Here is a 16,887-nt window from a genome sequence, read left to right on the forward strand (position 1 = left end):
GTTCTACTTAAATATGGATTTGGGCAGCTGAGTACAGCCTTGCTAATATAACATTTTTCAGATATTCCTCTGTGTGTGTTCATGCATACACAACATTTACTTTTGATTCCAGCAGATATCAGTTTGGGATTTTACTTTATTATTATAATATTTTTTAAAAAACCTCCTGAAAACTAGGTCAATTTTTTTTTACCCCTTCAAGTTTGAGGCACTAAAAGTACATTTATTTTGTGTGCAATTCATGGATTACTGTAAGATATTATCCTGCATACATCATTTTTTTGGCTCACTGAAAGTATATCTTGGGTCAGCCAGAGAATAAAATTATGTATCAAAAGTACTGGAAAAGCCCTCTGTTTGATAGCCAACGTAACAGTTCTGTGCAGCTTGGAACTGTGCTGCTGTTGGCACGCAGTTATGAACGGATGTCGCTGTGCTGCTTCGCTTTGAAGTGTTTCCTATGACTTTGCAAAGCTGTCCACTTGCATAGCTGGCCTGTCACATTGTTAGGGGTGACATTGCTAGGTTCAGTCGTGTCCTTACACTGAGCTGGCCCCTCCACACACTGAGCTGCTCACTGCCAGCGGGAGCAGCTCTATCCCCTCTGGCATTTTGGTTCAGTCCAGTCAGCGTAATGGATATGACACAAAACGGGTGTTTCAACAGTGAGATCATTGCTTCTATTTTATCCATCACTGAATTAATTAGGCCTATCATTATCCTGGGTTTTTTATTTATGTTTTTATTTTCTGAAAAGAGAGCAAAAGCATTCTCAAGGTTTTTCTGCAACTTCTCCAGATTTAGGCAAAATAAATAAAGGTAAAGTTAGTAATCTCTGCAATCAGTAATCTCTTCTTTGTAATGATGTTTAGTTTCAGTTCTTGAAATGTTCAGCCCTTATGCACCTGTACGTTCTGTTGGAAATCGTTCAGGCTGTTGTTTCTCTTTGGACCACTGATAATCTTGTAACTGTTAGTGAAAGTGAGTCATAGAAAGAGGAGTTGATCAAAGCAGTTTTCTTTTACTACTTACCAGAGAGTTTTTCAACTGTTCATTTCCTTAATGTTGTTAAATGAGAAATTATGGCAATGAGCACCCACCTCTTACCAGCTGTGCTTTGCTTTTTTCCGTGTAGATTTATTGGTTTAAAGATGGGAAACAAATTTCTAAACGAAGTGATCACTACCGAATTCAAAGAGAACCTGATGGAACTTGCTCGCTGCATACTGCAGCCTCCACCCTGGATGATGATGGGAATTACACTATTATGGCTGCTAACCCACAGGTAAATGAAGGTTTGGCTCCGGAGCAAACATCCTTCTGGACATAAATCTTCAGAAAACTATCTCATCTCACATATGCATGATTTAATTAAATGATGAAGTCACTGTAAAGTATGCAAGTTAGATTTCTGTCTTCATCTTGCATCAGTAGGGTGGGACCTTTCTATCTCCAAGAGATTAGCAACTCAACAGTAGTTTTTTTCCTATGGCTTGAGGTTTCAGGAGGAGGGTATAATTTTTTAATTACTCTTACACTAGTTGTTCCAGCTGATAACATCTCAGTATTCTAACTGAGCACAGATAGCACGTTATATATATAAAGGGAGAAAAAGATCCAGTTTACCAGCAGAAGTAACCCAGTCCAGCAATTTCTTTCTTTTGTTCACCCTACTCGCTGACTGAGGCCAATTTTTTTTTAAATGAGTGGGAGTATATCACACCTCAACATGCTTACATTAGGCAGACTGCAAGTCTCTAAAGCAAAAAAAAAAAAAATCTAGCACTATTATGTAGCAGTCCTGTGTTGATCTTAAACAGTGCTTTTCTGAAACACAGAGTGTTACTGGTTTAGCAATTTTTCATTGCATTTTCAAAGCATTTTTTCTTTGCAGATTTAATACAAGAGTTGAGGTACACAGCAGAAAACCACTAGTTCATTAGACATAGCCAAACTTGCAGGTCACTCATCCTATGGAAGTCACTTTTTCAATCCACTTTTCCTACACCACAGCAAATTGAAGGGAAAGAGTTGCATGTGAGAAACCAAAGCAGTAACATAACTTTTGGGATGTAATGAATTCTTTTCTTCTGTAGTGCCAAATATCTTGCCAAGACTAGGCCTGCAAGCAGAATCACACTGTAGAATAACAAACTGTATCACTGAGACAGAGTTTAATCTAAGCAGGAGTGTTGTGCTCTGTTGTGCACGTTGCTAGGTTACTCAGCATGACGCTGCCATTTTTGTCTCACCCTTCAGCTTGTCAGTCCTGCTCATACTGCAGAGGGCTTGTGAATATAAGGGCTGCTACACACAGGCAACACACAGAGAGCAGCTTTTGGGTAGATTCTGTGAACTACAGTGCTTAAATATAGGTGGTTTATTATTTCTACATATGTAAGTAACAGAAATATTAATGAAATAGCGTAAGGCCATGGATTTGTTCAAGCTGGGAGCTTTCACACATAGATGACTTTGTTACCAATACTTGGTACCATTTAAGTTGTGAAATTTCACAAGAGGTTTAAAAATATATGCATGCTCAAGGTAAGAAATGCTCCTGTTCATCTTCCTCTAAGTGTAGTCTCAGTGCATGCACAGAGTTTCACTGTGTAGTGTTACTGTGTGATCCGAAGTCTTGGAGAGCTTGGTGAACAAACTGCCTTTGTGTTTGGGCACTGTACTCTGTCCCTGAATATTTACAGCCTACTTTGGAACATTTGTTCTGGATAATGTTCATTCAATGGCACAACAGTGACCCAGGTTACCAGTCACTGATGGCACCACTTTGTTAGTGGATTTTTGGATGTACTGAAATGAGCTGGGTTTGTGTGGTTCCCAGCTTGGAGCTTGAAAAAGCAGCTTTGTTAAATGCTAAAATTCTGTGCTTGTGCTTTTTTCCCCTCTTTGGAGAAGAACCAGAAGCATCCTCCTTTTTACAGTGTAATTCCCAAGCAAACATACTTATCTCTTCCACTATTTACTTGCTTTTACTATGCATTTAACAGTACAATGGAGGCAAAGAAGGGCTGTGAGTTAATGTACTAGCCTTTCACACTCAAAGATCTGGATTCCAATTCTTTTAAGTCATCCTGAGTGGAAATAATTTTGGCAAAGTCTTCTCAATTCTAATGGAAAGTTGTCCACGTCTCAAAGCTATCACAAACTCAGGCAAATTTGGCAACCTTTCCTTAAGAAAGTGAAGGACATAAATATAAGGGAGCTCACATCAGAACCCTGATGGACTGGTAGATATTTGCTAGGCTGTTACTGTGTTTGGTCATTGCTATTGGAATCACCAAACTTTAAAGAAAAGATGTGTTCTCAGCTGATAGAAATCACTTTTACTAAAGGATTCGGTTCATAAAAGCTCTGCCAGTCCATGCCATCTCATGACCTGGGCTAACATAGTGGGATTTACCTGTAAAATGCCTTGTTGACAGACCCTGGAGATCGTCCATGGTAGTTAACACGGCAGGCCCCATTGCCCACAGCATAAAGTGCAGTGAGCTGGAATTCAAGTTCTGACACACCACTGGGATTTGTTGTAAAATTTGCCATAGAAGTTAATCCAGAGCAAATGGACCCTGGGCCTAGACAAACACAAAACCCTGCCTGGTTTAGGCCTTTAGTTAGAGATTACATCCCTTAACTGAGCTCTTTCTATGAACGGTACGGGCTCACATCGAGTTATTTTTCACCTTTCTTTTTATCCCATTCCCTCTGCTTCTTTGCATTACACGCCCACAGTCCTCAGGCTGGAGTTCCCTTAGTTTCTAGGACATTGTCTCATGAATTACTTCCCACTCATTGCTTCCATCCTCTCCATCCTGTGACTTTTCCAAAATCTTTGGCTTTCTGCTTAATCTTCCCTATCCAAATTCCTTATTGCCCTTTGTGTTTCCATTTGTGACACCATCATGTACTGGGATATGCAGAAATGATCCCAAATTATGTGTATTCATCACCTGCCAGAAAAATATTAATATGTAGTGGTACCCAAAATAGAAATTCATTTGTTCCAGATGTCTTCAATGGTCTTGTAACATAAGGGGAAAAATAAAGCTTTTACATAAGGAATTGCTGTGGGTCTTTCACAATGGCTTATTTTAATGCAGGGATTTTACTTGTGGACTAAATAGGTCATGGGAATAGAAGTGGGACACAGACTTCATTTCTAAGGGAACACAAAAGTTGTTGCTATTTGAAGGCTGCTTGTGAGCCTGGTGAAAATGTTTTTTGATGGGCTTTGGACAGTTCTTAAAGAACTGCTATTTGCAACCCCACAAGTACTGTGATAAAAATATTTGTCACTTCTTTGCTGGCTGACTTGAGTGTGGAGCTCACAGCTTAGAGCTGAAATACACTGCCAAGGAGATGTTGATGTTGCTTTACTGCTACCAGCCCAGGGGGCAGAGATGTTATTTATTATGACCACCAGATGCCTTCACCCCTTACAGGGCAGTCCCGTCCCAAATCTGCTAGGACTAGTGCCTGTGGTGGAGAACCTGTCTTCTAAAACACAAAGTAAAAGAAAAAAGGGGGCCAAATACACCAGAGCCATGTTTTATTTATCATTCATTGAAAATAACCTGAATTATCACCAATGTCCATCAGCACAGCTGTGCCTTTCAGTGCAATTCCTCAAACCAGATTCACTCTGCAGAGAGGACCTGTTAAGTACCTGTCAAATTATTTTGGCTTTCATATTAATGAGGGGTTTTTGAGTTTTGGACCCATGGGATCAAGCAGATCAATCCACTGTGGAGGCAGCAACTGCCTCTGTTGGTAACTGCCAACACTTGCCATGGGACATCTTCTGCCCACTTGCCACACACAGAGGAAACCTCCTGCCCACATCAATAACAGTCAATAAGAACTTGGACCTTGATTGCCAGTCGTATTAACAGTCATTTAAAAAAAAAAACAAAAACATGAACATATTGTAGTCACAGTCATTCCAGTCTGTTCTGTGTTAGACTGGAAGCTGATAAAATGGGTAGGGGAAAAAAAGGGAACAGATCAGGTTGAACATTTATTATTACATATTTTAAGTCTTTTAATATTTCTCCTCTCTGTCATCCTAACAGGGCAGAGTGAGTTGCACGGGCAGGCTGATGGTTCAAGCTGTAAATCAAAGAGGCCGCAGTCCTTGGTCACCTTCAGGTCAGCCTCACATAAGAAGGTATTTGATGCATTTTTTTTTCTTTTAATAATATGGATTTTGCAAAATAACTGTGGCAAGATAAAGAATGTGAGATAAGCAGGTAAGTTAAAAGCATAGCATTCAGGAAGAAATGTGACCTCTGCTGTCTGAAAATTGCTGCAGAATTTGCACACTCAGAAGTATGTCTGAAATGACATGACTTTTAAATATCTTTACATTTCCCTGTCTCCTCCTCCTTTCTCTGTGGTGTTTGCTAGTTACTCTGTATCTCAAATTACACTATCAGCTGTTAGGAAGGCTCTTGTCACTTAGGCTTTTTAAAAATATTTCATGTGATTAGGATTCTACCAGGAATTCCCATCTTCTGCAGCTTCTAGGAAGTGTTCATTTAATAACTGCATGCCAAAGAGGTTTATCAGATTTACATTAGAAATATTTTAGTATTTCAGTATTTAATATTTCAGTTCAAGTTCTTATAAGGAATTATGAGTCAGAAATAAAGTATTAAACTTATCTTTGGTGAGTTTACAATTATTTTCATACGAAGCTATGGGTTATGTTTTTGGACCATAGAAGGGAATTTTCCCTTCAAATATTTTTTCTTCTTTGCCCAAAGCATTTAGGAGGCTGTTTAGCTCAGCTTAGACAGCTTTAGATGATACAAAAAAATTTATTTTGGTTACCAGAACTGTTTCAAGTGCTCTGATTTCTGGATTCTGTTGTAATGAGGCATGTTTTTTGTTTAATGCTTCCAACAGCCATAGAATTTCAATATTGCCCAACTAATACACAGAGTATACTAATATACAGAGTACATGTAATTACACAGTCAGTGTACAACCAGGAGAGGATTTCTTTAACAGTTAGTACTGGTACTAACTGGTACTAGTATGTAATGTACAACTGCTGCATGTAAAACAGGCTCTCTTTCCCCCTCTGCTAGCTATAAAGTATTAGGAAGTGAGGCTGGTTGGTTAAAATATCTTGTCAGTCTTATTCCTGCATGGAACAAACTGCAACCCTGAAAGCATTTCCCAGCATTTCTCTGAGATGGCCACCAGCTCCCTCTGCAGTGTGTCACCTTGTGTTAAGCCCAAAGCTCAGAGTGCCTCTGGAGGGGAATATCCTGCCAGGCTGCTCTGAGAGAACAGCACAGAAAAGGCTGGGACCACCTGGTGTAGCCTCTCCAGTCACTAATGCACTTAGCACTTTCAGGTAATGGGTAAAAATGGAAAGTCCACATTTTCCCTGAAGGGAAAAGCTGCCATGAAGAATCAGATTTCAGCTGAATAAGTCAGTGCACACAGGGTGACAAAGGGGAAAGACCTTTAAAAGCAAAGATGGTGGGAAGGTAGGTAGGGGTGAAAGCATCAAGCAGCTGCCACTCCTGCAGCTTCCTGAAGGACAAAATGTGTATATCTCTCTTTTTGTGAGGGACAGAACCCTCGCGTTATAATGGAGGAGGCTCTTTTCAATCTCTCCAACTGCATTCAACGTCCAAGGTAACTTCTGGCTGGTATTTTATTTTCTAATGGAGACAGGCACTCAAGCAGCCACTATTGCTTTGGGTTGGGTGTCCAGTTAGTAATGAATTAGAAATAAGGGATTTCTGTAGAGCAGTTTAATTAAAATTAGGGCAATTACTGGGGATTCTTATTTCCTGTAAAATAACCACGTGAAGGGCTTATCCCATTGTCTTTGCTCTGGAAGAGCAGTTTCTGTAAGCATTCAGCACAGAATCTCTGTTTAGTGACAGTTCTCACTACACCCACCAGAGGGTTCAACCAAGACTGATGAAATGGGAACACATAAAACCTTCCTAAGACAGAGTCCTGCCACTGGCTTTTCTAATGTAATATCCCAAATTACTGTTCTCCCATATACTGTGGTATTTGTCATGTCTATTGCCATTGACTTTTGATAATATTCCTATGGCACTATGATATTATAAGATTTTCTGCTTGAGAGTAGCAAAACCATTTGTTTGCTTCTTTTATTGCAAGTGTAATTATTAGCTTAATGAACTTTGACTTGTTACACTGCAGACAGGCTTCTTCCTGGCTCTTACAGAATGTTTTCTGGCAGAACTCTGGGTTTTATTTCACTCCTAATGTATTTTTCTGAAGTTTGCTTAGCTGACAAACATCACTTTCTTAGTATCACTTGATGTGGGCAGCCACTTTCGAATTTTTTGATGTGTACAAAGCTTGGACTCAATCCCTTAGATGACAAGGTGCTCAACAAACATTGTGTCACCTAAGCTTGGCAGCCAGAGTCCAAAATAAATCATGAAATACAAGCGATTTAAAGATTTAAAAACTAAACATTCCTATCACCCTGATCTCAATTAGAGGATAAATTTGAGCTTAATCTCCTTAATTCCAAATTAGTGATCATTACTATATGACCAGTCACAAAGTCTTCTTCATCTGCTTACTGAAATTCCCAGTGCATTGTACTGTCCAACGCATGGAGTCTCCCCTGGACACAGTTAGTACGTGGTGTCAGTTGTGCTGAAGCTAATCTCTGCAGTGGATGGCTGCATTGCAACTCCAAAGAGCCCACAATGAATCCAAGTTATTCCAGTCTTTTGCAATTTGTCATTCTTAGACATCTGAAGCTACTTGGCTCTACTCATTTCATTATTTGTTTAAAACCACAAAATGTTTTAGAATTGAAATGACCCTAGTTTCACCGCTCAAGGCAAAGGCTAAAACAAGAGTCTGTGATTTTAGGGCAAACTTACCAAGAGGTAGAAATGCAACATCTGTGTTCACAAATTCTTAACTTGTTTTCCATTTTATTTAACACAAATTCCCCCCACACACCTTCCAGTTTTGACCAGTGCTGCCTTTTCCTGCAGCTGCAGCTGTGAGTGGGTGGATTTCACACTTCTGTGGTGCCAGTTCACCTGTTTGGCTCAGCTTCGCAAAACCTTACGAAGCACCAGCTACTTGTACTTGGTTGGCATCTTATCAACAGGATGCTTATCAATAATGTGGAGGCAGATTTTGCTCAAGTTGCTTGAACTGTGCAGCACTCACTTGACTAGATACTATAATTTCTAGTTGGTCTTGCAGAACTCATTACCTAACAATATCAGTACACTTTTTCCTTATTGCTCTCCGTCTTCCATCCCATCTACCTGCATGAGGCATCTATGTCTCCAAACCTGATCAGGAGCTCACCAATTCAAGCTCAGAGTTGCTTTTGAGCTGCAATGTTGGATGTATTGAAGTAGCTTTAGACATGTTCAAGTGACAAAAACTGTGAGGAGCTCCAGACACAGATTTAGGCACCTGAAGAGTTATATGAGGTCTTAGTGTGTACAGGGCTGTCAGTCTGTGTTTCCCTTTTCAATATCCAGTCCCACATTATTAAGCAGTATTGAGTGGATATCTACACAAGCCCCTCCAGCCCTTCCATTTGCCTTTAGTTATAGTTATCAGACAACTGTGATGATCATTAAAAAGTCAACACTGAATTATTAATAAGAGAATACCACAGCACAGGTGATGCCTGCCCAATTCAAACACAGCAATAGCAGAGAAAAGGACAACAACAGAGCCCTTATAAAATAAATCAAATTCAAGCTGCTCTAATTGACTGCAGCCTCAGTGGAGCAGAGCATGCACCTGCAATGTTTATCTCCCATGCAGTAGTACAGCATGTTTTCCAAATGTAACCATTGAGGGTTTTTGTTGTGAATTATTTTAACTTGGAGAAATGACCTTGGGCAGTAGAAAATGCATATGGGCACCTGTACTGCAGCATGGACACTGCAAACAGCAGCCAAAACAGAAACACTGGCAAAAGTTAACAGGATGTGGGATTCAGAGAAGAGAATTTCACTGTAATGTGTCATTGATAAAAGAGGTCTTTGGAGGATATTTGAGTAGCTCCTCCTCTTTACACAGGATGTTACTGTAGGCAGCAGCTGGCTCCAGAATGGAACCCACTGGAGCTGATCAGGCAAGGACAAAAAAGGACATAAAAATTTGTTTCAAGATTGATTGCTAAATCACACAAATGGAATAATCTAATTTCAACAGAAACAAAAATCTAGTTAAATGAGGAATCACTTAGAAAAAGATTTGGTGGATTAAATTAAAAGGGAAGAATAGCCAATGCTGAAAATGGATTAAATGATATCATGGAATCTTAAGGTGATTGATACTGTGTGTGGGGACAGGAGTTATTTTCCTTTCCCTTTTATTATTTATCGAACTGTTTATGGTACCTTTATAGTAAAAAAAAAAAAAAAAAAAAAAAAATACAAAAAAACACCAAACAAAAATCTAGCAAAAAAAGTTATTCTCCCTGTTTCTCACAATTGAAACTCTCATTGCTTCCATTCCACAGTTTGGTGGCATTGCAAATACTCTAGAGTATCTCATACAAAAAACCTGTTAAATGAGGAATAAATATATCCACAGCAATTCAATACACAGAATTTGGACAGTCTTCACTAGTGGCGAACAAGAGAAGATAAGTCTGATGTGAAAGGTCTCTTGTCAATTGAGACGAGTTAGATTTCAGCTGCTGTTGTTTGCTGAAAGGGAACCATGATGTATGAACAGTCCATGTACTTTCTGGTGTAATCAGCAGCAGTGAGGGGATTAAATACACAGGACACTAGAAATGGGGAACTGAAGCTACATGCCACGGCCTGCCAACTTGTTTTATTTGTAGTTCAGTGATTTAAAGACTAAACAAAAATACTATAATTCACAAAATTAATTAATATTGCAAGCTATTATTCTGCAGCAATATTGTTTTATAGGTCATAGTTTGTCACAGGATGTGAATTAAATGAAAGTAATTAAATAACTGTAGTGTCATAATTAAGTCAATCTGGGCCAAATGCTACCACTGCATGTGTGTAAATATGGGGCGATTATGGGAAAGGTTAAAGAAGTGGTTTAAAATTCAAACCAGTCTTATAAGTGATTATGGTTCTTCTGATTTAGCAGAGGAAAAAAAATAATTTACCTTTATTTCATGTTATTTTAAGACCACGATCTCGATCAAGGGACAGTGGTGATGAAAATGAACCAATTCAGGAACGATTCTTCCGGCCTCATTTTCTGCAGGCTCCTGGAGACCTGACTGTTCAAGAAGGAAAACTATGCAGGATGGACTGCAAGGCAAGTGTCATGCAAAGGGTAGCAGCAGCCTTTTGATAACATCAGCTGACTCAAAAACCACATTGGTTTCTTTTCAAAGCAATTTTGCCTATTGGCAGTTTCGGAGCCTGTTAGCAGGGCAATTAATCTCATTGCTTATGAGTGAGTAACTGGACAATAAAGTTTCCCTCCCTTCCAATGAAAGTGCTTCAGGCAAATCTTAGAGCTCAAAGTAAACTGATTTATAGAATTCAGCTACGCTGTGGTGTGAAGGGAAGCAGCACACACTACAGACAATGTGTTTCTACATTTTAAGTCCTTTTATTAGTTAAGTTTTGAACCCCCGTTAAAAGTTTCAAACAGTATAAACCTGATTTATGACTGTGCTGAGCAGAAATAATTCAGGCTTGGGTGACTTCTGTTTACTTTATGCTGACCTATTTGGGAGAAGCTGTTTGCTCTGAAGCAGTCCCCACAGCAAGTGGCACAGCTTTCAAGAGTGCAAGACTTGTCCACACAGACCAAGCATTAATTAGTGCAAGTGGTGCTGTCACCAGGGCACACCTCAGTGGAATGCAACTTCAGAGGTCAGTAGTTAGTCAGCTAAAATCTTTTTGTCTGCAAGCTTTCCAACAAGAAGTTAATCTAGAAAGGAGTATCTTCTCATTCCACCTGAAGAGCAAACAATAAAAAAGACAAAAGGTGTCACCCTGCCTTTTGTTTTGCAATGTATTATTATTTAGCTTCCAGCCTATCTACACACTGATCTTTTTTCAGTCGCGCCCATAAGACATCATGGAATTTAGGGAGTTGGCCAGAAAGTTAAGTAAATGACTACAACTGACTCAATGTGTAAATCAGGACAGAATTAGATCTTTAAATCTTTTGGTACACTTGCAGTAGCAAACCAAACCAAACTTCCTTGAAAAAACAAGTCAGGACTCCTCCAGTGTTTCATGTGGCTAAAACAATTTCCCAATGTTCTCTTTACACTCAAGGTCAGTGGATTACCAACTCCAGACTTAAGCTGGCAACTTAATGGCAGACCAATTCGCCCTGACAGCTCTCACAAAATGTTGGTGCGTGAGAACGGGGTGCACTCCTTGATCATAGAACCGGTCACATCCAGAGATGCTGGAATCTACACGTGCATTGCCAGCAATCGAGCTGGTGAGAATTCATTCAGCCTGGAGCTCACTGTTGCAGGTAACATCTTCATGCTAAGCTTTCAGACTGAGCACTGCCAGGATAGCATGAATAAAGGAAACATGAATGACGTCAAATGACACGTTGAGGGGTGGAGGGTAAGAAAAGGAAACCTGGCAGTAACAGAAGTATGGTGTATTTATAGGTGAGCTATTCATGTTATGTTGTGGCATAAGTTGTCTGGCATGTCATGCCTTTGCACACAGTTAAGAAAAGGGGGCTGCTGGCCTTGAGGCCAGGAACCAGACTATTTCCCTGGATGTTTCTTTGTAATGACAATCTGTGCAGACCCACGTCTACCCCTGGGCAGCCAGTGGGAATGCCTTGTGCATTTCACAGCACATCGGACTAATGCCACTGCAGGCTTCTGGTACAGCAGTTCCTTCTTCAGTTAAAAGTCCGTGCTTTTGTGGAATACGGGGGAGCACATTTTACCAAGCACAGTGCAGGCAGTTTATCTAGTTGTCGTGCTCTACATTTCAATTATTCTAGGACAGAATCAGCTTTTTAGCACTCATTTTTCCCCCCATTAAAATAATGATGGGACTGTTTTCATCAGAGGAACCATGACTGAACTTCATGATTAATGAAGAAAACACTTAGGTTTCCTGCCGCTTAGGTCTTTCATAATTGTTTTTGGCACACTGCTGAAAGAAAGGCTATGTTTTCATAGACAAATGTCAACATAACTGCAATCTTTATTTTCACAGCTAAGGAAGTACAAAAAGCACCTGTGTTTATGGAGAAGCTACAAAACACAGGTGTGACTGAGGGATTCCCAGTGCGACTGGAGTGTCGAATCTCGGGGGAGCCATCTCCTCAGATATTTTGGAAGAAAGAGAACGAGTCACTCACATACAACACTGACCGAGTGAGGTTAGACTGACTTACAATAACCTCCCCATGTGTAACTTCAATGATGATTTATCCTGTAAAACAAATAAAAACCTAAAAGGTCACATGAACGTTTTATGTAAAGGGCATCTCATAAATATTAACTAGTGATTGTAATAATGCATGACATTTACTCAAACTTGCAGCCAGCCTGGTGCCTGAACCAGAAATAAAATGTTACTTGTTTTCCATCATTAGACTTTCCAGCATAGACACAACTACCTTTGCACTCTATGCGCTCTAAGCAAGAGGAGAACTAGTTTTACTCTTCTTCCTGAATCAAAACTACAGAAATTTGCTAGTGAAAATCAAGTGTTCAAAGGAACACTCTGTGTTTTTCAGCAGAAACTCTGATTCATAATTCTGCTGTACAGTTAAGCAACTAAGATTCGGTATTTTATATTTTAAGATCTTCTTCGAGTTTCTTTATCCTTTCCACAAAAAGTCTGGGTAAGATCTGGTGTTCCTGCTACTCCAGATGTCTTAATCCATAATCGTGAAAGAAAAGCTACATCACGTGGATTTTTTTCTTAATTTTCAATACAGGATATTAAACTGCCAAATTGTCAAGCATACTCAAGGCTTTATTTTCCACTTGTTAAGTTCAGAGGAAGTTCCATTTTAATTAAAATGTTAATTAAAGTTAGACTATAATCAATCTGTAACTAAGATTGGGTTGGTTTATAATGCCATTTTGAAATAGTTTTATGATTTAAATAGTAATTTTCTACTTTTCTTTTGATTAGCATGCACCAGGATAACTACGGCTACATTTGCCTGCTTATTCAGGGAGCTACAAAGGAGGATGCTGGCTGGTACACTGTTTCAGCTAAGAATGAGGCTGGGATAGTGTCTTGCACTGCCAGGTTGGATGTTTATAGTAAGTGGCTTCAATTTTCATGATCATATTAATCCCCCCAAAAGCAACAGTTCTATAAGTTTTGGGTTGTTCACAGAATGGTTTACATTGGTCTCTTTTTCTTTTGTTTATAGTTTCTCCTCAATAGTAAACATCCACTTCAAGACAACAAATGCTCTGTCAAAGTATATTTCACCATCTTTCAGACACCTAAAGCAAAACAAGCTTGCATGCTTTCTGGTTTTGCTTTGTACATTAAATATAGCTAATTAACGACAGATAACGGCATGATCATATGATTTTTGTGGGTCATTATTACTGTTGTTTTGCTGGCACTTCCCTAACCTTTTGTTTTCTTTTGTACATTAGTCTGTAATACACCTGTGACAGCTACCAAAAGTGTAGTAGATGTTGTTATGGCTTTCTGCTTAATTACTCAGTTTGTTCCAAAGCAGCCCCTTATTTTCTTAAAGAAGTATCTCTTACCAGTCTTCTCATAGCAAGAATTAACTGGGAGGGGGAAGGGGAGAGACTGATAAAGGATGGTTTCTGGGGTGGTGCTGGAAGTGGGAATTGTGAATAAGAGATTTGGCCCAGCATTCTTCAATATACAAGGGGTGGCAATGGCAACCAGATCATTTCATTTTATATGCAACAACTCACCCTAGAATAGGCCCATTACTATAACAGGAGTGCACAGAAAAAACCTCCTTGCTGTCACCCTTCTCAGTGGCACAAGCAAATATCGAAAACAAGGCCAAAAAAGTCACACAGACTGTTGTATTGACTTACCACACTGGAAGGTGAAAGAAGATGCTGAGTAAAAACCCCAAAAAACAACAATGCAAAGAAATTAAACAAATTTACCTTTGATATAATGGTTTTCTGCTTCTCAGAAATGACTGTCTCCTTCACAAAGGGTTGACTGAGCATCTGGCACACTTAGGTGCACCGCTCAAGAAGGCTAACACTTGTTCTTTCCTTTTTAATCTTTTAATAGCTCAGTGGCAACAACCCCCTCAGCAGACCAAGCCAAAGAAGGTGCGGCCCTCAGCCAGCCGATACGCTGCTCTCTGTGACCAAGGACTAGACATCAAAGCAGCTTTCCAGCCAGAAGCAAACCCAGTGCACCTGACAATGCAGCCTGGCCTGGTAGAGAGTGATGATCTGTAGATTCAGCTGCCGCTTCCATCATCTTCTTTCAAAGCAGAAACACTGAAAGCCATTGCCTTGACCAATGATACTCCTATGTCACTTTACGCAAGGGCAGACACCTTCATGTACAAAAGATAAACAACAAACACAGTAACCATATATTCCGTATTCATTATACCAAATTAGAAGAATAGATAGATTATTAATAGAAATGTACACATTGCACAACAAATCACAGTCACCAGTTCCTTAACCTATGTTGCTTCATAACCCCTTTCATAGAGGCCAAAATGCATCAGAGAGAAAGATTTTTCACTACATACCTTCGTAAGCAGTAAGTAGATGCTACACAGTCTTAAGGGTGCAAGATGTTTTCTTCAAGGGTTATCAACAGTTCTAAAATGGCTACACACATTCTGACAGCTACGATGAACAAGTGCAATACTATAAGAATGAAACAGGAAGGGACAAGGAAAGAAATGTAAGCAAATCCTGTATCTCTGCAAACTGCTTTCTATTCAACCATGAAAAAATAATCTTTCTTTCAATGCTGTTAGTATGGACATCAACACCCTAACTTTCAATTCATTTGTGTTTTTCCTTTTTGCCATCTCGGAGGAGGCTTATTTACAAACATATAGCAATGGCAGTCTAAGCAGAAGTAATTTTACTTCTGCAGGACAACAAAGAAGAGTTGACACATAGTAACAATCTACTCCAGATTACACATTGGTAACAAGATAGGAAAAAATGCTGATAGTATAAACCACTGCAGTGAATTACTGCAAGGGCTGGGAGGGGGACTGTGCAAGAGGTTGAAACTCTCTGGATTTCTGGACAGCAGTGTAACCTTGTAATACTCCCATTCAAGCTTCTGAAATTCTGAAGTGAGCTGAAAACTAGAGAGTGTACTATGTATGGAATGTTTGACTGTTTAAAGGTTGTGTAATATGTATGAGGATTTTAGAAATGTACAGTAAGTGAAAAATGGATTGAAACTACACTACGGATTTAAGTGACAAGTATACACCACAGGTGACAGTTTGCAAATCTGAGGAAGTAGAAAATGAAGATAGGCAAAAAAAAATCCAATTTGCTTTTTGTTTTTTCTTCTTAACATGTCTCTCATAGATTTTATTTTTTCCTTCTCCTGACTGCAGGCAAATGTCAACTCTTTTAAGGGGTAAGAGTCTGTGCACCACAGGTGAAAAGCCTGAAGGCTACTTACAGAATGCAAGGCAAATCCATTTGGAAGTGGAGCCCCACTTAAGTCACACCTGACTAGGTAGTTTTAAATTAGAACCAAATGAATTTCAGTTGAATGGGAGGGAGGAAGAATGGATGGAAAAATTACTAGGCCTGACAAGGAAAAAGAGTGTTTGATGGTACGAGCTATGATACTTTGGTAGGAAAGGAAAACACTGTATTCCTTATATGAAGCACATATATGGTATCTTTCATTATTTATAATAAAAGTGTTGAAATCTTTTATCTCAGTTCATTTATTCAGAAGTCCTGTACTTAGGGGTTTGTTTGTTGTTTTTTTTTTTTTAATTTTGTAATTGTGTACACCATATATTGCATTACTGCTATACGTGTATTGCTTTGTAAGTACACAAAGTTTGTTTTGTTTTTTAGTGACTAATAAACTTTAGCACACAAGGTAGTACTATTCTGGTGCAGGATATGACTAGTAATGGGGATGGTTAATCTAGATTAACATCAGTCTGACAGGTGGGAATAATCTGATTTTATTCTAGAAGTATGTCATATCTTTTGCCAAATTTTCCTCAACTGTGACATGCTAATTTACTTTTTTGTTTAGCTTCACTAGCATTATTTTGCCACTTTTTATTTGTATTTATAAAAATGTATTATCATTACTTTGGACTGTTGTGCTGATATAATGTGGGTTTAGCATCAATAAATATTACACAAATAGAAAGTTTTCCTTCTGGTAAAGATTAATAACTGTTTCAGTACAAGCATTCAAGTGTAAGATTTGGAAATTTTAAATATTATGAATACAGATTAAATGAGGCCTATATGAAGCATCTGAAAACGACTAGAATTTATCAGAATAGTCTGCTTGTGACCTGGAATCTTGTTTGAACAGAACAGAGGAACATTATTCATAAATTCTGAGAAACTTTTGCCAAATAGAGGAACTGGAAGATACTTTTTTTTTAATAGGCTAGAAAATATGCAGGTCTGTTTTGTATTTCTAATAATTGCAATATGTCATCACTTACAACTGATTCTAAGCAAAAGATATCGCCTGAGCACTGGTAAATTCATTTAAGAGCCTGATAACAAGACAATATCAAAATTGAAAAAAAAAAAGTCAAGATTTACTTACAGAATCCTGACTAGTTTCTCCTTTTTTCAAGATAGAAAAAAGATACCAGGAAAGATGCAACGTTATCCATTTTTTTCTTCTGGGTTTACATTTCAAGCATTGATCACTACAAACAGGCTTA

At 38.8% G+C, this 16,887-nt stretch overlaps 1 protein-coding gene across 9 annotated transcripts in view; it reads left to right on the forward strand.

Moving 5' to 3' along the window:
• The window catches only part of PALLD (palladin, cytoskeletal associated protein), a 189,576-nt gene extending 173,224 nt beyond the window's left edge, over positions 1-16,352 (forward strand). For 8 of the 9 annotated variants that reach the window (XM_041427871.1, XM_041427872.1, XM_041427875.1 and 5 more), the window contains 7 exons: positions 1,136-1,285; positions 5,091-5,185; positions 10,182-10,314; positions 11,292-11,499; positions 12,210-12,375; positions 13,140-13,273; positions 14,253-16,352. In XM_041427871.1, the coding sequence (XP_041283805.1) occupies positions 1,136-1,285; positions 5,091-5,185; positions 10,182-10,314; positions 11,292-11,499; positions 12,210-12,375; positions 13,140-13,273; positions 14,253-14,425 (1,059 nt within the window). In that variant the 3' untranslated portion in view covers positions 14,426-16,352. Of the gene's footprint in view, positions 1-1,135; positions 1,286-5,090; positions 5,186-10,181; positions 10,315-11,291; positions 11,500-12,209; positions 12,376-13,139; positions 13,274-13,386; positions 13,438-14,252 lie in introns of all 9 variants that reach the window. The other variant, XM_041427874.1, reaches the window with a different exon arrangement.
• Positions 16,353-16,887: the final 535 nt, after the last annotated feature.

The sequence above is a fragment of the Onychostruthus taczanowskii genome, unplaced genomic scaffold (assembly GCF_017590055.1).
Source record: "Onychostruthus taczanowskii isolate IOZ18803 unplaced genomic scaffold, ASM1759005v1 scaffold12, whole genome shotgun sequence".
In the NCBI taxonomy this organism is placed as follows: domain Eukaryota; kingdom Metazoa; phylum Chordata; class Aves; order Passeriformes; family Passeridae; genus Onychostruthus; species Onychostruthus taczanowskii.